The following is a 22,486-nucleotide window of genomic DNA, read 5'->3' on the forward strand; positions in this document are numbered from 1 at the left end:
ATGCTCTTCACATCTCTTCAAAAGTTCGAGGTTTGTTTAGGAGGTCTCCTAGTTCGCAGAACCATTGGAGTTGATCATCGAATGAGGTTTCACCACAGGTGAGGAATGAGCGTTTTGGCTGTACAGCTGAGCACGGTGTGCTTGATGCCTCTGTTGTTCCGGACAGAATTCATCCAAGCAACGTTTCTTGTAACACTAGGTAGTTCCTTGGTCTGGTCATCTTCCAATGACCCAAAAATCAGAAACATATTTCAGTACCTAGAAGTAAATCTAATCCTCTTGACTGGTGGAAGTTAGGATCTGCAAGTTGGATGTAATGAGGGATATTTTTAATTTTTTTTTTGCTAGTTGATTTACGTCGCACCGACACAGATAGGTCTTATGGCGACGAAGAGGGATATTCCAATCATCATACCAAAGATTCACAGATGGCAGGTCTCTTGTAACACGTGATAGTACAGCATAAGTGACTGTTATCTTGTAATTAATCCTTGGATTCGAAATGAAATGCGAGACTTCTTCAACTGAATCTTCTGAACCAAGGATTCTGTGATGAAATTAGTTTGTGATCCAGAATCTAGAAGAGCTCTGCATTTGTTAAGTTGTTTCATATGATTACGAACCATGAAGATGGCTGTAGCAAGTAATACATGAGCAGATGGCTTAGGATTAAGGAAACAGTAGGAACCAAGTCCTTCGCATGAGTCCTGTGACGAATTCGACTCCATATTAAGTTCGGCACTTACTGGCGCGACAGACTGTATTTGATGCTCATGAATAAGGGTATGGTGTGCCTTGCCACACTTACGGCACACATTTCTTGAGGGACAATTAATAGCATTGTGCCCGCTAGCTAAGCAATTGAAACACAGTTGATGTTGCCTAACAATGTCTAACCTTTCTTGAACATTAATGTCTCTAAATCTTCTACATCTATAGACAGGATTACTGAGTTTACGCACTACACATGCATTGTTAGTTGAAACGTAGCTGTGCTTAGTATCTCTGTTTAATTTAGGTTTTGTCTTCTCTTACTGGACAATGTTAGATTTAATCAATTCTAAGGCTGGCATCTTTTGTCTAAGAACTGTAGAAATTCATCAAGTGATGGAGACTGCTTTATTGATAACATGAATTCGGAGCCTTTCCTTTTGTTGTATCACCCTTATATAATACAGCTAATAAATATTAGACCATTTAGCGGGCTTGACAATTTTAGTGCTTCAATGGCGTTTAAATAACCTTTACAATGACTTAATAAAATACGTAAGGAATAAGGACAATAATTAGTTGTTGCTGGTGGAGAAAATAATGCCTTTATACTGTAGATATGTTGGTTACTAAACGCGGATTATCGTATCTATCACAGATCAGATTCCAGGCAATATCAAAATTGTCAGCCGTGAACGGCAAGTTCTCAATTAACTTCGGTGCTGCACCTGGTACTGCTGACAATAAATAATAATATTCTGAATCTTATCTACAGTATTATTATTGATCATTAAAGAATTGAATGTGTCATAAAACTGTCAATAATATTGTTATTTAACACGTGCACCTTTTATAGGAGACAGATTTACATTAGCCCTGCGTGAGCCCACAGAATGTAAACTTGGAGGGAAAATACTGCCCTCTTCATCTTCCATTAAATTTGTGATGTGAGCCTGCGGATCATAATAACCTCTGAGAATTGTTCCCTGTCCCTTTCATGATGATGATTCTAGTTGCTCTTGCAATATAGTATAGTCCTGTCACGCCTGTTGTAAAGCATCAAGTTTAAACTTAACACTGAATTTTTCAATATGACCACTTCAAGAATCAGTACATTTCGTTACGTTGTTTACGTTAGATCTCGCGATCCACGCTTCTTTATTAATGACTTTCTAATTTCGGGATCCGTTGTGTGCAAGGGATTGACAAAAGGAAGGATATGAAATGAGGTTATCAGTTGTTGATTCTGTTGATGAATTTGCAACGACGTTAGACCCTGTGCCAGCGTAATGAACGTGACGTCCAGCACAAGATTGCTGATTCCATACAAACGCACGAATTCAATCACAGTCACAATACTCTGAAACTATGCGCAATCCGTTAATTTTAAAGCACACCTCCTACGCATCCGGCCGTGCATAAATTGTTGAACTTATTTTAATTGAATTATTCTAGTGGACTGTATTGGCTGGTCCTCTCCCAGGGTACATGAAGGTATACAACCAATATTACAAGATAACCTCAAAGAATACAAAACGCACTCCTCAGGTCGCCAGGTGGCGTTTGGGAGGCAATCCACCAGCACCAAAGAGAAGTCAACAGACCAATATGAAGTGGTGCTATCTACAGGCTAATATAATATTAACACGCCTGTATACCTGGAGAAACAAGAAAGTCTGTACCACCTGATTTACGGGGACTGTGAAGAATAAAAGAACTGAGGCATGAGACTTATAAAACAGGCCGATCACGAAGAAAGTCTGCGGTTTTCAGAAAAAAACCTGAAGAAGAAAGGTCGGAGGAAAGAAAGGAACTATACATGGAGAAGATGTGACAATACTGGGCGGAGATAAAAGCCGAACGATCGAACATGTGTGGTAGCAAATAGGCCTGTTGGAAAGAGGAAGAAGCATCTACACCTCCAAATACTTCTCTAAGGCCCGTATTACACTATCACATCTCTGTGTCACATAAGTTTGATAATGTTTAAGTGATAAAATATTTTACAGTGTAATACAGCACCTTTGATTACATCTAGCTGTGACACAGTTGTGTGATAAAAGTTATACTCACGATCATACCTTTGATCAAATCTGTGACAAGGCAGAAAGAAAATGGCGGGTATTTAGTGCGCATGGTCTGTGGTAACCACAAAACTTATTTCACATTATGAATCACATGAAATGTTGTACAATTCGAAGCATAAAGATTATAAAAACAGGAACAGAAGACTGAAAATTGACATAAACATTGTCTCTCTCTCTCTCGTTCTCCTTAACCTGATGATTGGTGGGTAGCATGACTGTCCTCGTCCAACGACCTTCTATCCTGAGCCAGCTGCTTGATTAGTTGATATTGACGTCACCCTTTAATGCCACCAAGGAACCCTGCTCTTGGTCGTCCTCTTCTAGTCTTGCCTTCCAGTTTCCCTTCAAGCAGTGTGGTGCACCATGATGAATGCCGGAGTAAATGACCTGTCCAACTACATCTTCTTTTCGCGATCATTTTCTCTAGGCTGATGGTTTCTTCAGCACTTCTTCATTTGTTAGCCTGTGAGTCCAGGGTATTCGTAACATTCGACGCCAGCACCACATTTCAAATGCATCTATTCTCTTCTTATCAGCCTTTAACAGAGTCCAGGTTTCAGAGCCATAGTTCGCAATGCTCCAAATTAAGCTCATAATGAAATGTTTTCTTACTGGTAGGGATATTGCCTTGCAGGTCAACAGACTTCTTTTTTATTGAAAGCTTCTTTAGCCTGGGCTATTCGAGAAGGGACGTCCTTTTCACACCTCCGATCGGATGTAATGATGCTGCCCAAGTAACTGAACTGATTTACTTGAGTCAATTTTTCTCCTTCCAACCAAACATTAACATCCTGTTTACCATCCGGAGTACATTTCATTATCTTGGTTTTTGTTTTGTTAACCTTCATATTACATTTTAGTTTTAGTAGAGCATTCAGTTTCTTTAGTGAGGTCTGTATCTCTTTCTCAGTTTCAGCTATGAGGGCAACATCATCCGCGAAACGTATTGTTTGGTATAGTTGGCCATTTATTTTTATTCCATTGGTGGAGGTGGCTGAAAACTCGTTCATTGCTTCTTTTAAATACACATTGAATAATAGAGATGACAGACCACATCCTTGCCATACTCCTTTCTTATTTTCTCGTTGATATGCTCCTTTCCTTTAAGCGCTGTCTGGTTCTTGTACAGCTGATAGATGATTTTCCGATCTCTGTAATCCACTTTCAGACTTCTAAGGGCTTTAAGCACAATATTCCAGTTAACGTTATCAAACGCTTTCTCTATATCAATGAAAGCAATTAGGACATTCTTATTGATTCTTAGGGCTTGTTCAATAATTGTTATAAGGCTCAGAATTGCTTCTCTTGTTCCTCTGTTTCTTCTAAACCCGAATTGATCCTCTGGGAGAGTTTCTTCTATTCTTTTCTCCATGCGTTGGTAAACAGTTCTTTTAATAATTTTGGAGGCATGTGTTACCAAGCTTAACGTGCTATAATCTTGACATCTCTTTCTATGATTACTTTTTATAACGTTGAGTTCAGTTGCACCGTTCTTCTGATATATTTGTCCAGAATTTTCTCGATTGCTTTCAGCGTGAAAGAGGTTAAACATAATGGTCTGTGTGCTTCGGTTTGGGCATAGTTTGCCCTTGTAGGTTTACGTATGAATACTGCTTTAGCTTTAGACCATGAAGCTAGACTAGCTCTGAAGAGGTCCGTCAGGGTATTGACGAGTATCTCCCGTCCTTCCTGTAAGAGTATCGGAGGTATCTCATCTGGCCCCGAAGCCTGGATTCATCATTGCAGTACTGTGACATGACATATGATCAAAGCTTTGACATAGTGTAACATTCAGGTGATCAAAGATTTTATCGTATTCTGTGACACAGAAATGTGATAGTGTAATATAAGCCTAAGGGTGGCGTGCACCATCTTGGAGTAAATTACTACGGAAGTAGCATTTACTAAAGTAAAGTAAATTACTACGGGAGTTATTTACTCCGGAAGTAACGTCGGAGAGTTGAAGTACAATTTACTCTTTTAGTTACTACTATGGAAGTAGCGTTTCGTTACTCGCGGAGTAGTGCTGTGTTCGTATATCTTCTTTAAAGAAATGTAAATGATAAGGTTATGGTGCGATAGGAAACGGGGGTAAAACGTAAGCGAGAAAGATAAATGATTGTTAGTAGAGATAATGACGGTCTATGCAAAGGATATAGGGTGTAGGAGACACAACATAAAGATGCTGGATAAGAAAAGAAATTCATGGAGAGCCGTGACAGAAGAATTCAATGCTTCGAGTGACGGAAAACGCAGTGAAGAGCAAGTTAAGATTCTGTGGAAGTGGGAAGGACTTAAAAGCGAAGGCCGAAGCAAAGCAGAAAGTCATGGACACACGGGTAAAATGAAAACTGATGGTGGTTTCTTCATACAGATCGCCTACATCCACAGCGAAATTGTCCCATTTTTCACACAAGGCAGATGCTGAGTCCATAATTTAAGGCCACGGACGCTTTCCAATCTCTAGGACTTTCCTATCCTATCGTTGCCATAGGACTTATCTGTGCCGGTGCGACGTTAAGCAATTTTAAAAAAAAGATAAATACTTCTTCCGATTTCTGAAAAGTTCACCGTTATCACCGAGAGGGCAAAAAATGGGAATATGCGTGCAGTCACAGTCAGTTTCACCCACGGTGTGTGGAAACCTGCCAACGTGAAGAATATCCTTTTATTTTCCGAACAATAATCATCATTTACAGGCGTACCTCCCTCTCAGCCTCAACTACTGCTTTAACCACGCGATGAAATATACGGCCAGCAGTTGTGCGGTAGACGTTAATTAGATCAACGGCAACTGTACTGGAATGTTCCGGTACGAAACACTCGTAGGGCACACAGCAACTGTAATTTGAGAGATACAACAAAATTAAGACAGGAATTCAGCTGTAAGTGATCTCCAAGTAGATTTAGAAGGGAAGTAAAGGATTCCTACCTAAGACCAAAAACGTTCCTGAAACTCTCCGTGTGCACATTATACGACTCTCGCCTTTCACGCACTGTATGCCTATGCACTATTACACTTCCCGTCGTTTTCTGCGTCGAGATCGTCAACATAATCTAAGTAATCCATAAACACGTTTGAAGCGTCTTTCCTCTCATATACGGCACGATATTAGCTTACTCCATGCACGACCTGAGAGTAAATTCTAACCTATATTCGTGCGTCATTTACTTCGTAGTAATATACTACAATATGGTGCTCTCAACATTTTACTCTTGTAGTAATTTAGTCCAGGAGTATCTGGAAGGACTAAAATACTTCGGGAGTAATTTACTCTCATATGGAAGTCGCCGAATACTGACTTCAGGAGTACTCTACTACAGAAGTAGAACTTAGTCTTGGTTGGTGCACGCCACCCTAAGAACATAAAAGCTGAAGCACCCTACGCCTCGAAGTGTCTGTTGATGAATCGAAAGAGCCCACTCAGGAAAGTAGAACTTAAAGAGAGAAAATTCTTGAGGAGGATACTAGGACAATAAGAGAGGAGGATAACATCTACACGATCAGGAGCAACAACGAGCTCTAATACATCAGGAAGACATAATCACGTATATAAGGAAAACGTGACTGAAATTCTACAAGCACATGGCCCGCCTGAAACCGTGCAGACTCACCAACAGAATCCATACAGTGTCAAGTAGGAGAAAGGTTTCCATGGCCAAGTAAAGTCGGATCTAGAAGAGCTGTAGATCCTACTAGAGAGCAGGGAGAACCGATCTCAGTACTGACAGGCTATCCAACAGGGAGTCTTTCCACAGTCCCTCACAAGCAAAAGGAGTACAGGGGCCACCAGGCCTAAGTGGACGGATGGAAGCAAGCAAACACACAGCCAGAAAATGGAAGCGTCCTGGGCCAAGAAAAAGCAGAGGACCATAACTAAGAGCTAAGACGAGCTCAGTGGTCCCTGGTAGGCCATAACGAACCAAAATATAATAAATAAAAAATAAATAAATAAATAAATAAATAAATAAATAAATAAATAAATAAATAACAGAATTCAGTACTTTAACATACGCCCGCTTTTCAGGTTGATGACTGCTATTCCGCAACTCAGTCAACTACGGTAATGAGCAGCTAGAACACATTTCACAGAACAGAGATAATCTAACACATTTCTTAACAGACGAGGCGATGCAAATTGACTATGCGGTAATACTAGTCATTTTGCCACCCACTAATAATATGCTTACGAGGTCGTGACGGAATGATATTATAATATGCTCCTTAAATAATTTATTTCACAGTTTTTTATAATTCTCTGTGGTGTAGTAACGTCTTCATATATTACTAAATGTGGATTGTCTTTACAAAAATACTTGCAGGATTTAAATTGTCAATGGTGTCAGAGTACTGCAAAAACCTGTAAATACGTCGCAAGCCTTTGTGTAATAATTCCTCGCAATTACTAGTTTGTTTGTCCAACCCTTGTCCCGTTTCCCTACGGGGTCGGGTATGAGGTGAGATGAATTTGTCGTGGCGGTTTTTTATGACCGGATGCCCTTCCTGACGTCAACCTCATCAGAGGAGTTAATGGGAGATGAAATGAATGACGTGATATATGATAGTAGGGAGAGGGTGAAACCCGGTGCCGGCACATAGCCTACTCCTGTCGAATAGCACCAAGGGGTCTGCTCAAGGCTTAACGTCCCCATCCGACGGACAAATCACCATCAACAGCGTCATATGCCCTCACTCCATATGAGCACTGCGGAGAGGTTTGGAATTTAATCCAGGCTTTTGGCACGCAATCTAGTGATTAGAAATTGTATACCACCACCTCCCCTACCCTGCCGGCCAACATTCTGATGGTGAAAATTTTTTCGACCAACGGGACTCGAACCGGCTAACCTCGGTGTTAGAACGTTTTAGACTTCAGCGCCTTAACGATCATGGCCACCAGGCGGGCTTCGCAATTACTAGTAAGATGTCTTAATAAATACCAGATTTTAAAGTGACACGTAAAGCTATTATTATAGCCATTGTACATAATAACAATATTCTCTGGGAACAGAATCGTTTTTAATGACTCTTTGGCCTAGAAGTCTCTACTTACAACAGCTGGTACTGACTCGGTGTTCATAATAATAATAATAATAATAATAATAATAATAATAATAATAATAATAATAATAATAATGGCCCCGGGAATGAACCTGGGGGGAGTCCATGTGATTCCGAAAAAAAGGGAGTGAAATGCGTCGTTGCCAGCCATTTGCAACATAACATATTGGATTCAGCAAGAGAATCCAACTAGCCTCTTTCACTCCAACTCCAGCACGTAACCTGCACGAGGTGTCCCTGCTAAACTGAGCAACCCAGTGGAGGTTGGGAAACCAATCCCAGCGGAAACTGGGTCAGTGAATAGTTAATAACTCGTTACCTTCGGGTGACCTAACCTAATCACTTGTGTGACAGACTGTATCAAACATGAAGTACACACTTAATGAACATAATACCTCAGGTGGTAGACAATCCACAAGTAGTTCATCGGATTCTGGGGGACCTACACCTTCATGTGACCCAGTCGGATCTAAACGAAACTTGAAACGAAGTATTACGTATCTAGCCACAATCAATATAAACTCCTTGATCAAGACCGGAAAGCTTAAGCATACACTTGATGTACTGAACGACAAGAACATCAGTATAGCAGCTCTCCAAGAGACCAGGTTTCCGGACGAAGAAGCCATAGAGTCTCAAGGATATATAATATATAAATGGAAACCTGGTAATAGAGTAATGGAAAATGTACCATTCCTTGGGACTGGGTTTGCAGTACACCATCGACTGGTTAAAAGCACGCTCCTACCAATGACTCTAACAGGAAGAACCCAGAAATGACAAACCAGTCCCGGGATGCCCTTGAGGAAACCCTAGACAAAGTACCAAATCACCATACGACCATATTGTTAGGAAATTTCAATGCCAAGATCGGTAGAGAACAGAAATACCGGAAGATTGTCGGAAGATATCCTGTCCATAACAGAACCAACACCAATGGGGAACGCTTAATCAGTGTCTGCACCAAGTATGGATTACTTTTGATGTCTACAGCTTCCAAACACCTTCCCAGAAAGGCAATGACATGGCGATGCCCAAATAGCATGATGGGTGAATTCCAAATCGACCACGTAGCAATAGACAAGCTGTACCACAGGGATATTATGAATGTCAAGGTGATACGAGGAGCCAACATTGAATCTGATCACTACCTGTCTCTGGTTAAAACGAACCTGAAACCACTAATAAAGACCACGGGTATGCTAGCAAAAAACATGAATATCCCTAGGTTTAACATAACCAAACTCAAAGAAGACAGCACTAGTTACCAAGAGAGACTGATTCATAACACCAACATGATTAACACATCTACAAAATGGGATCAACTTAGGGATGCCATAACAGTAGCGGCTCAGGATACAATCCCCAATAGACCTAAAGGGAACAAGCATCCGTGGCGGTCTGAGGAACGTAAGATTGAATTTAGCCAGAAAATGAAGGACTACTGGGCCATCAGGAAAGCTCGAGGTACCAACAAGAAAATAGCTGCCAAACCAACCGCTAAGAACACCAATTGTGGCAAACAACGACTATGACATCAAGAAACAGCTTAAACGCAAGCACCGTGGTCCATAGATGGCCCTAACGAAATAAAATAAAATAATAATAATAATAATAATAATAATAATAATAATAATAATAATAATAATAATAATAATAATAATAATAATGCTTGGTATAATTACTGTAAATCAAGGAAGGTCCAAATAAGCTGGTTAGAGGAAATAAAGCAGGACTTAAAAAGAAATGAATACCACAGAAAATATCATCAGGGATCGCAAGGCTTCTGGGAATCTGGTTGCAAAGCACACGTTCACGGAAAAGGCTAAAAGAACCACAGGGAAGGAAGCAATGGACGGAAGAACGCAAGAAACAGCATAGCGAGTTCATGAAGGGATTTGGGGAGGAGAAGAAGAAACTAACTAGTTCCAACGCGCTCTGTCAACGGGCATAACGAAGAAAGAAATAATAATAATAATAATAATAATAATAATCAATAGGTCTTATGATGACGATGGGACAGAAAAGGAGTAGGAGTGGGAAGGAAGCGGCCGTGGCCTTAATTAAGGTACAGCCTGGTGTGAAAATGGGAAACCACGGAAAACCATTTTCAGGGCTGTCGACAGTGGGGTTCGAACCTACTATCTCCCGAATACTGGATACTCAACTTTATTTACGTCGCAACGATGCAGATAGTTCTTACGGCGACGATGAGATAGGAAATGGCTAGAAGTTGGAAAGAAGCGACCATTGCCTTAGTTAAGGTACAGCCTGGTGTGAAAAAAGGAAACCACGTAAAACCATCTTCAGAGTTACCGACAGTGGGGTTCGAACCCACTATGTCCCAGATGCAAGCTGATGGCTACGGGACTCAAACCACTCAGACAACCTCTCGGTGCGTTTCTTGTACACTTACATTTTGGCACTATTGCAACACTTGACTGGTCATGGCTGAGGTAAATAGAGAACTACACGTCCCTTGAAGTTTATTAATCGTGATGCAAAATACCAAGTGAATTGAAAGTTGATGCCTCTTGAAATAAAATGGAAGTATTTTATCGGATATCGTTAAGTCAACTCAAGGGATTAGAGCTTTATCTCCACTTATTATTTACTATTTGCTATACATTTCATTCTCGATATTATTGTGTGCTAAAATTCTGGCTTGTATTTCAATAACATTTGATCCGCCACCATCTATGGAGGGGAAGTCGCCGTTTCCAATTTCTTGCAAAAGAAAAAAAGTAGCGAATTCCATTTTTATGCGCACATTCTTATGTAAGCGGTGTGTTTTGAATAAGATTCAATGAGAAGACAAAATACAATTATATCTAAAGAATTGTTTGGCGATAAGCATGTGAAAAAACGGGCAAAACCTTTATGAAATCTTCCCAAAACCAATAATTTTCACACCTGAAGGAATGGAATGTCGTTTTCTATGATATATTGTAGAGGACGATTCACACATATTTATGAATGACTATATTTGCCATTGGGGATTTATCCCATATTGAGCCGCTTTACGATGTCTGTCGGTTCAGAAGTTCTCTGAATATCGATGGAACAAAAATCAGCAGATATATATGTTATAGGTTTACGTCCCACTAGCCACTTTGTGGAGGCCACAAGGCTGTCGTAATTGTGTTTCGTCAAATAGATTAACCCAGGATCGAAGCAGGGTTCAGAAAGCCAACACCTTACCATCACTCCGGCCGTCTCTTCGCTAAACCTTCTGAGGTCCAGTGTGGCACTCAGTTCGACATTGAGAATACATTGTTCAGGCCCTGTGTTTGACCTCGGCGACTTAACTCTAGGGTTAGATTTCTCATAAATTTGTAATAAAATGGCGGACATGCGTTAACTTGTGTCTGTTTTGACTCTATATCCTCATATTTTAGCTGGGGAGACTCAAGATCCTGTGACTTACAAGAATCAGCTGACTATGCTTGTCGATTACAGTCGGTCTTCTGCTTCTCTGATAGAAATCTGTGTAGTTTTCTGGTGAAGCATTAAACATTTTCCAGCCGTTTAATTGCTTGTGGCCTCAAGAAATGCCTGGTGCAGGTCTTTCGGCGTGACCTGGCCGTCCATGAGGATTAGGCCATACCTAAGATGAATTCTAATGCTGCAGACGTTACAAACATCCAGACCTCGAGCAACACGAATTAACTAATGAAAATTTAAAATCTCCGATCCGGCAGTGAATTGGAACTAAGACCAGCATGCCAACCGTTTAATTATGGAGCTAGACCCAATATATCGTAAAACACGGCATCAGAAATATGTAGATAGTCAGTGCTGAATATCTAGTTCATTCAAAATTGGCATTATAGTGCTTCTTGCTGTTCAAGGAATACACAACAGTCGCCGCCAGCACCAAATTTCAATAATAATAATAATAATAATAATAATAATAATAATAATAATAATAATAATAATAATAATAATAATAATAATAATAATAATAATAATAATAATAATGTTATTTGCTTTACGTCCCACTAACTACTTTTTACGGTCTTCGGAGACGCCGAGGTGCCGTAATTTAGTCCCGCAGGAGTTCTTTTACGTGCCAGTAAATCTACCGACACGAGGCTGTCGTATTTGAGCACCTTCAAATACCACCGGACTGAGCCAGGATCGAACCTGCCAAGTTGGGGTTAGAAGGCCAGCGCCTTAACGTCTGAGCCACTCAGCCCGGCACCAAATTTCAAAGGCATGTACTCGATTTATATCTGATGCCTTAATAGTCCGTGATTCACCACCGCACAGAAAAATGCTGAGCACCAATATTTCCGTAAGTATGTTTTGTAATCTGTTTACCAGACCACTTCTTCACAATTTTAACCACCGCGTTTAGGGCAATTGCTTTATGCCACTTTATATCCACCTCACAGCTATCCTGTCTAGGAACTAATGTCCGAGGTAGATACATGAATTAAGAGCTTCAATTTGTGATGGGAAATGTAATTGGAGTGTATTAACCCCATCGACAACCATTGGCCTTGTTTTTATCATGTTTATTTCTAGTCCTAAATTACCACTTCCAGCACTGATCAGCTGAAACACGTCCCGAACTTGAGCGACATCCTTGGCCGCATTATCAGCGTATCTCAGATTATTTAACTGGTGCGGGGTTGGGTAACTCAGACGGTAGAGTTCAAGCTGGCAGGTTCGATCCTGGCTGAGTCCGGTGGTACTTAAAGATGCTCAAATACGGTAAAAATACCGGCACAACTCCTGTGAAACAAAATTCCGGCACCTTGACGTCTCCGAAAACCGTAGAAGTAGTTAGTGGGACATAATGAAAATTATTATTATTACTATTATTATTGTTAATAATAATAATACTATTTTAATTTATCACTATTAATGTCAGTTTAGTAATCTAAAATACTTTATCTCTGGTTGATATAACTTCTCGATTATTCTGATGAGGTTGGGTTCACAATCTGACAACTGTCAGAGCTGAGCCCGGAACCGAATCCAAAGCCTCTTGGACGACAGCTTGGGACACAAACCAGTGGACCAGGTAAATGACCCGTCTCTTCACCTTCTCATAGAAAACTGAAATGAGCTCTGTGTGAGGTAAGAAGGAACAATAAGAACATCATTTTAGCTGCAGTCACTGTCATCACCAATGTAATTTTTCATTCTTTGCGGTTGACCTCAGAAGGCGGTCAGGGCCGGGGAAACACTGACTGGAACAAGTTGCCAGAAAAACCAAACGGAAGATACGTTCTGCTATATGCGTCTCTGACTCTGACTTGCTGTCTCTCAACAGAAAACATGCGTACCCTTTGAAGAGACCGTAGGACGCTACGCTCCGTACTACTTCCAACTTCGCTAGTTAAAGAGAATGAACGCCAGGGACTAGTTTTACATGCGGCAACCAAGGACCATAAATCGCTTCACTTGTTTAGCGCCGGGAGAGTCCAAGGACATGTTCACCTTGCCAGTTCTGTAGCGGCTATTCTCGATACACGTCATACGCTGCTGTACCAGGGTGTAACTGTGCTGGCTAGGAATAGGAATGGTAAGGAAGCTGCCGTGGTCTTGAGAAAGGTACCGTCGTGGCACTTGCCAAGAGATGAAATGGGCAAACACGGGAAAGCATTTCGAGGATGGTCGACGGGGGATTCGAAGGCATGTTTCCCGAGTACAGAGCCGTATTTGGTTGTGCCACAAGGCATTGAGCTAATCTATTCGGTCCTTCCCCATGTCGAAATCACGTGAGTTGCATCCCATAGTTATCCACAATTAACGGCTGTCCGTGCGCATTATTGAGTTTTTACGTTTTTGTGATTCATTATCATTACAACATGCTGTATTACTGCGATATTTCATGGGTACATTAAACGAGGGAGTTGTATAACATAAACTTAGGCTTTGATGACAGCGATATGCGAACAATAACAGGAAATGTAATATTGTCCTCCATGCAGAAAATGAAACCTAACACTATACTGGTTCAGATAAGGTACTATTGAACGTGATTCGAAAAGGCGGCAACTGTTATCATTGTCAAAATAGCCTCCATAATGTTACTGACAGGATTTGTTCCAGATGATCTTATTTTTAGCGAGGACAGTTCTCATCTTCGAAGGCGGAGATAGAAACGATGTAAAAGCTTGAGACCATTATGCTCCATCATGTGAAGAATGATATTTAAGATCTTCGACGTGACTGATCGAGAGTAAATAGCCCTTAACACTTGCCAAACGGGATTCGTTACATTTCCAGGGAATTTCATAAACATTAACATTGTAGAAAGTATTCTGCGGGAAGCAACCTTCAGTTGTTTGGTTCGCCTGGAATTAAAACTTTTTACGCAGTGGACCATGGACAACAATAACTCGCCCTATACAGCTCTGTCTTTTCTCCAATGTACCGTATTAGTGACTCTTAAAAATTCTATTAACAAACAACAAAACAGAAATGCTCATAAAGGCCGGTCAAAGCAAATTTCGGTTAATTGTGAAGTTATGCACGGAGATCCGTTGTCACTGTTGTTTTTGTTTAATCTGGAGATAGAGCAAATTCCGAATGAGATGACAGAAAGATATGTTGCATAAACATAATTTTTTTTTTGCCTGTTAGAAAACACATGCAATTGTGATCCTCGGGTTTGCTGGTGATCTTGTGATAGTGGGTCGAAATAACGAACCCGTAATTTTCCTCAATTATGCCAATTATGTGTCTTCTTCAGCAAATAGGTTTTCAAGCGAATGCTCAAAATTCCAATGCAATCATTATCCAGCAAGGAACTATACAATCTGATACACTTGACATAGTAATTGTACCAATCAAAATTATTGGACAGGAGGACGGAAGAAATAATTGAGTGTCACTTTTAATCACTACATTATTTTTAATGTCAAGGAAGTGTTGGAAAATCTCGGGAAAATTCTAGACAAGTTGTGCTTCTCATGTCTTTTCTAAGCAGATCAAAATATCAACCAATTCATTGGACCAACATTATTATATCCTTTTCAAATATGTCCATTACCACTGCGTTCTTGAGGTACAGACCGTATTGTAGCAAGCGCGGGAAAGCAATCAGCTGATCGTTAGGGGGGAAGTTTAGCACGTGAATTAGCTGAGTTACATGTGCATTCTTCGCTGTTTTATTGAAATTTTTAACGTTGGCCGTATGTTTACTCAGATATGTATCAGACTGAGTCGTTATCGACTGCATTATTAATGAAAAGTCCTCAATTAGTGAAGAAAACATAGTGTTAGCGTGTATTCATGTGAGGCTATAGGTTAAGAATATCGTTATGCAGTGTTTTAATTTTGTAGTTTATTTATGTAATGTTATATCCATAGTGTAAAATGAGTTGAGTTAGTGCATTCAGCGTTTTGTTATCAACCACAATGTGTGTATAATTGAATTAAGGTTATCAGAGAGAGAAATCATCATGCTAAGAGTTGCTGTATGCCTGGCTCCAAACCAAAATTAAATAAGGAGAGTACACTCCAGTATCTGTGTTTCCTTCTGATGAAGAAAGAGTTAGGGTATGGAAGAAGGCTATTCCTAGGGAGAAATTAATAGTTAGTTACCACAAAACTTTCCTGAAGACTAAATCCTGAGGGAAATAAGCGTGCCTCGTCCTCATGGTGAGTTAACATTTCTTATTATGTCAAAAACGTGAGTAACATTATATATAGTTTAACGAAATCAGACTACCGGCTTATTTGAATTCCGTGTATTTGAAAATTCAAGTCCAATTTATTCATTTTAACATTTTAGGTAGAAATGTATTGTGAAATAACACTGCTGAGATTTTCCTATCAAATTTCGTATCATAGGCAATGGAACAGGGTTATTCCATGAAAATAATTGTATAGGCATTATTTGCTGTTTAAAAACTACATTTTTTTAAACAACAATTTAATTTCATGGCAGTGACAGTAAATGTTTTGTTGTTGTTGGAGGTTAGCTTACTCGTAATCTTTCTTGCACGTACTGAATTGGTGGTACGAAAATAATTTACATTTTTAGTATATTGTATTGGTAATTGTTTGTTTGTTTTCTATCAGTGTGTATGATGTGAACGTTCCAGTTGACTAGAACATGAATATAAATCGCAAGAATATGTCTCAAAGTTTTAGCCTGTTCTCACGGAAACGAACGGATATACGCGAGAAATAGAACGTTACGGGGAAGGATATGCATTGTATGTCAGAACTAACAAATATTTATGAATAGTTTTTGGTTTTATAAGGTGTTAACAGTTTCTTAACTAATTCAAACGAGTGTGTTATTCAAGCGGAGCAGATGCGTATCGCCTCCATTTCCCACCCAGCGTGACGTCATCATAGCTACAGTATGGCCTGTATATCACGAACGCCTTGCCATTACAAAGCATCCCAAAACGTTTCCTCAGCATGGCAGATACATATATTAAGTAGGCGGTGAAAAAATCTTACATCTGCCAGGTGACACCACATAAATACAAAGGGCTTGCAGTGAGAGAAATTCTGCAGCAGTTAAAAATAATAACCTGCAAAGTACAAGCAACTGACATGTCAACAATATCAGAGATGTTAGAGGCATTGAGACAGCATGCCTGGCAGTGTTCCAATTTACTTGTAAGGAACAGATTAACCTGCAAAATTTGAAATCTGAGGAAAAAGCTGAGGGAAAATGAAATGAAGAGTAGTGTAGATGTCCACTAAAGGGGAAAGGAGTGGCGCTATTTGCTTTACGTCACACCGACACAGATAAGTCTTATGGCGACGATGGGACAGGAAAGGCCTAGGGATGGAAGGAAGCGGCCGTGGCCTTAATTAAGGTACAGCCCCGCATTCGCCTGGTGTGAAAATGGGAAGCCACGGAAAACCATCTTTAGGGCTGCCGACAGTGGGATTCGAAACCACTATCTCCCGGTTGCGAGCTCACAGCCGCGCGCCCCTAACCGCACGGCCAACTCGCCCGGTCAAAGGAAATTTAACAATATTTGAATTGCGAGATGTGATTAAAATGATAGCTATGGTCTTCCAGCACAAACCACTACAGGCATTGCAGTGAGTTTGTAACTTTGGCTTATTTTGCTGAGAAACTGCACTCATGGTGAGATGCTGCGTATAAAGTGGATTATTATAGCTTGCCCAATAATTGCCACCTCCCTGCCCAAGGAAGCGTTAGAAGGCCACGAAGATGTTCGACAAACGGTAGCAATAGATTCATCGACATTATTGCCATTAATAAAGAAACAAAATAGAGAAGAAATCATTGATCCAATCATTCACTTGGAGCAATCGCTAACTCAGCCCAAAGAAGTGAACAATGAGAAGAAAAATATCTGTGAACCGACTACACCATACTTTGTCCAATCATATGATATGAGGCAGAAAACTGTCTCTCTTGTACATTTAGTAGCTCGGGGTAGGGCGCCAGTTGTTTTTAAACTGGTGTGTGGCAAACAAGATAGAGAACAGAATGCAACAAAATATTATAACAGTGATAATTATACATTCAGTGGCTATTCTGATGAACCGTGTGACAATGTTACTTATTTCAGACTTGTATGTACTGTATTATCTCGAGGTATTTTGTTTCCAGTCTAAACACGCCCTTCTTTTTAAGATTCTGTGTCTGTGGCAAGTCCAGATGTGGATCAAATAATAATAAATAACATACATAAAGTGATACTTGATAAATGGTCTAACGAGTGGCTCCCAGATGACTGGACCTCAGCTGTTATCCACCCGATCCAGAAGAAAAGGAACAAAACAGACCACGGCAACTACAGAGGAATATCACTCCTTGCGGTCACACATAACATATTTTGTAAGATACTAGAAGTGCATGTAACGCTACAGATGGGCAACGGGTTAGGGGAATACCAAGCAGGGTTCAAAGTATCGACATCCTGTACTGAAAATATACAAAACACGAGCCACCCTGTGGAACACCACTTCCAAAATAAAGTTCAGAGGACAGCTCTCGGGGAGTTTTCCAATTAAAAGAGGAGTGAGGCAAGGAGGATCTCGAGTAGGTTATATTATTTAAATGACTCCTGGTAAAGATCATCAGGGATTGGAACAGCCGATTAAGAATGAGGATCAAAGCAGACGACCTAAACACGACACTCAAAAGCGGATAAAACAGGTCTCCTGATCAACGTCGGAAAGACCGAGTTTATTACCAATATCAAAAGTGTCCTTAGAACGATGAGAGTAAGTAATACCAAGCGTATCAAGTACCTCGGAGAGTGGATTTCAGAATATTTTAGTGAAACGGTTGCTTTCGAAAAGAGAAGAATAAAACTAGAGAAGACATGTCATGTCTGCAGAAAACTGTACGCCTCAAAGCATCTATCGATGAATGACAAACTCGCACACTATAATGCAATAATCAGACCATCAGTCCTATACTCAGCAGAGTGCCTATCTCTAAGTAAGAAGAAGAAGTTCCTGAGGAATATATTAGGACCAAGGATTCTTTGAAATGGAAGACGATGGTACAAACTAAAACGGACATCTGTATAGAATGGTCTCCAACAGGTTGCCCTATATGATCTTGAAAGTAGCCAGGAAGGGTAACTCCTCTTGATCGTTGTAGATCGAGCAGGTAGAGAAGGATCTGGCAGAACATAATATTAAAAGTCCATCATAATTAACGGAAACAACTACTGTTCAATTATTAAAACGAGACCTTCCTAAAATCCCTTACAGAAGCAAACCGCTATAAGACCAGGAAATGGTCCGAGGAACGCAAGATAGAGATCAGCAAGAAAATTAAGTATTACTGGACCAATAGAAAAGGTGAAGGTACCAAGAAGATAGCAGCAGCCAAACCTACCATAAAGAACACCAAAAGAGCCAACATTCGGCAAGTGGTATGATCCAAGCTGTCAGTGGAGAGATGGCGTGGAATGACATCAGTAGACGAATAAGTTTGAATGATTATTTAATTTAATTTCTGGGTTGAACCGTGTTGTAGTTGTCTGTACATCACGTACAGTTTGCCGACGTTTCGAATACATTGCAGTAATTCTTGTCAAGGGGACTGAAATACCCCTACTCGATCGTAGGTAATCAGTCTCCCAGGCAGCAATTTATACTACTAGAGGGGCCCTGACCTTGGCCTTTTATATCCTAGTCTTTCTGGCTGACGTAAGCCCTGGCTGTCTCGTGAGCGTTCTGGAAGGTATGTGTCAGAGCCAGGTAGTGGGGGCTTGCCCGCGCTGTTATGTAATGGGTAGGGAGCAGATTTTTATGTAATTACATATTTTTTGCGTAAGTTTTAACGCAAGTTACGAAGTTCATTATTCCTATTGTGCATCCCCAAGTGTAAAAACTGAATCTTATTGCACATAAAAACACATATTTTCACATTTTTTAATGTAAATACATATTTTAAGAAAATCTATAATAAGCACATTAATCGGCAATATTTGTTGATCAATAAAATTTAAAATGCTTCTGTGTTATAAAACAATGCTCATATTTTCATTTTACGATTACGGTATTGTTTATAACAGTGTATTTAACATAATGTATCTGAATGTTTCGGCTATTTATGGACTTCCCTCCATAAGTTCTAAAACTTGCTGGTCACTGGCTACGTCGTTACATTTAGACAGCGATTTGATTTGCTGCACAAGATGTTTCTTTGCATGATATCATTCCAACTCTTTATGAGTCAGCCCTCTCGGGTTTTATTTATAGAATATCAGCGAAAGGCAATCACGGAGAGATAAGGTGACGTAATTCCGTTACGACATGGGAGACTCGGAAGAATATTGCCCCACCATTAGGTAGTGGAATTTCATCACTCCTAAGAGTAAGGTTAGCTGTTCGGGTCCATATATCATTCCCGTGGTCGTGTGATTTTGTATGGATTTATAGGAAATATTTCCTTCAGTGTCCGCTGCTATTCTTTTTATTGAAACAGTGATTCACCGTAAATGCGTGTGTCGTAACCTGCAAAATAATGCCAAAAGGGAAGTTGAGTACAAGGTCGCGTCTTCAACAATATATAGAGGAATTTAAAAGCATTTTCACTACCGATGGAAAAGTATTTATTTTGCCAACCATGTGGTAAAACAGTACGTGAAGATCAGCGTTCTCAAGTAATCCAGCATTTTTCTGGAAATAAGCATACTGCGGCTGCTTCGCGTGTGCGTTCGCGACAATTACTAATAGCTGAACCAGCTATTTCAAATGCAGGCCCATCTAAATACTCCCAGTATTATTTAGATGTATGCAGAGCATTTGTTTGCGCCGACATTCCTGTTGGTAAAATAAATAATCCGGGACTGAGAAATTTCCTAACAAAGTACATTAATTTTGAGCCTCCAGACGAATCCACGTTAAGGAAAAACTATCTCCCAAAATCTTACGAAGAAACTTTACAGAGAATTCGGGCAGTATGTGATAGCGAAAAACTGTGGGTGAGCATTGACGAAACCACTGATTCAAGTGACAGAAAAGTAGGAAATGTTGTAGTTGGTGTGTTGAAGAATGACAAAACTGCTTGCGAACATTCTTATTTGCTAGCGTGTAAATAAATGCTTGCTGCAAACCATGTCACTGTAGCTAGGTTATTCAATGAAGCCATACACTTACTTTGGCCAAAAGGTATAAAATACGACCATGTATTGTTTTTCCTTACTGAAAGTGCAGCTTACATGAAAAAGGCAGCCGAATGCCTTTCTGTGAGCTTTCCGAAAATGATACACGTAACTTGCTCTACACAGGTTATGTGAAACTGTGCGGGCTCAGTATCCTCAAGTGGATAAATTAGTGTCTAATGGCAAAAAAGTCTTCGTAAAAGCACCCTCAAGAATCGATCTCTTTAAAGAGAAAAACCCGGATCCTGCGCTTCTTCCTCTGCCTATTGTTACGCGGTGGGGTACCTGGCTTAGCGCTGTGGTATACTACGCAGACAATTTCGAAAGTTTTGTATCCGTTGTGAACGTGCTAGATAAAAACGACGCGTCGTCAATTGAAATTCTTCAAGAGATACTAAAAGACAGCTCTTTGAAAAATGATTTGGCGTTTATATCTGCCAATCTAAGCTTCTTGTGTAAAACTATAGACATACTTGAAAAATCCACTAACCTGTTGTCCGAAACAGTGAAGGAAGTGCGCGCTTTTGAAAATAAATTAGATTCACTCCCGGCTTCGCAGGTACAGGGACTGTTAAAGGTCAAATATCAAAATGTGTTCAGGGAAAACAGAGGATTTCAAACAATGTGCCAAATTTCTAATGTATTAGAGGGTGCTCATGTTGGCGAAATTGATGGCGTTATTGTTGGTGACATTCCTGTCTTTAACTATTCTCGTCTGACTTCCTGTGATGTGGAGCGATCGTTTTCGCAGTATAAGGCGTTCTTTAGAGATAATCGGCATGCATTTGTGATGGACAATTTGGAGATGACCTTCGTTGTTCACTGCAATTCTGAGACTACTTCTAGCAACCAATATTCCAGCGTGTGATGGGTGAGTACGAACTGGTACTATTTTTTCAAAGATGATAGGTTGCTTTTGCAATATTTAAACAAAATATTACCTTTAAAAAATAACCATTCATAATATCTACTCTGGCATATCAAAAATTAATATACCATACAGCACGTTTCCATACACAGACATAATTTTGCCTTACGGAGCACGTTTGGTAGCACCATATTCTAATACAAAACATTATATTTACTTCTTGAGCGCGACTAGTTATGTGATATTTAAAGGAAAATAATTTCAATTTTTATCACATACTTTAAAGTTTTTCAGCACATAAAAAATAAATATATTTCACATTTTTAGCACATAAAAATCCGCACCCTAGTAATGCGGTTTCGGCCCGTGTGTTTATGTTGTAGTCTGCATGTCTTAAACTATGAATGATAGGCATCCAAGAATTACTGATTTTACGTCTTTCTTCTAAATTTATGTTGTTCGGATGTTTCTTGATTTCGATAGCCCCGCGGATTTTCCTTTCCAGATTCCAAGGAATAGCTGCTAGGATCTTGGTCTTATCAAATGATATTTCGTGCCTTGTTTCGTAGGAATGCTTGGCTACCGCTGAAATATCTGTGTTTTGGTTCTTTGGTGTGACGGATATGTTCTTTTAGGCGGGTGGAGATCAGACGTTTTGTTTCACCAATATAACAAGCTCCGCAGCTATATTCAATGTGGTATACTCCAGGAGCCTGTAATTCTATTGTGTCTTTTACTGGTGGTAGATAACGAGCTAGCTTTCGGTGAGGTTTGTAGATGGTTTTTATGCCGTATTTGTCCAGTATCTTGCCGATCCTGTCTGTAGTATTTTTTAAGTATGGCAGTATCGCTGTTTTCGGGCGGGTCAGTTCTTCTTTCCCGTTGTTTTCTCCTACGGCGGCCTTTTCTTTGTTCTCTTCTGATTTTTTAAAGACTCGTCGGATGTTATTGAGCGAGAAGCCGTTTTACTTGAGGGTTCTCGTGAGGTGTTCTTTCCCTTCCTCGAGGTGCTCTGCGTCTGATATCGATATGGCCCTGTTTACCAGTGATGGTAGGACAGTCTGCTTTTGTGATAGGTGATGATGAGACGGGGCGTGTAGATACCTGTCTGTGTGTGTGCCTTTCCTGTATACTGCATGACTCAGTGACCCAATGGAGTTGCGCTTTACTAGGA

General features: G+C 40.1%; 1 protein-coding gene across 1 annotated transcript in view; it reads right to left on the reverse strand.

Moving 5' to 3' along the window:
- Window positions 1–22,486, reverse strand: part of LOC136877663 (pro-resilin-like) — a 70,461-nt gene that overhangs the window by 46,446 nt on the left and 1,529 nt on the right. The window contains exon 2 of the mRNA XM_068228695.1: window positions 3,850–4,019. Within this exon, the coding sequence (XP_068084796.1) occupies window positions 3,850–4,019 (170 nt within the window). The remainder of the gene's footprint in view (window positions 1–3,849; window positions 4,020–22,486) is intronic.

The sequence above is a fragment of the Anabrus simplex genome, chromosome 7 (genome assembly GCF_040414725.1).
Source record: "Anabrus simplex isolate iqAnaSimp1 chromosome 7, ASM4041472v1, whole genome shotgun sequence".
Lineage (NCBI taxonomy): Eukaryota > Metazoa > Arthropoda > Insecta > Orthoptera > Tettigoniidae > Anabrus > Anabrus simplex.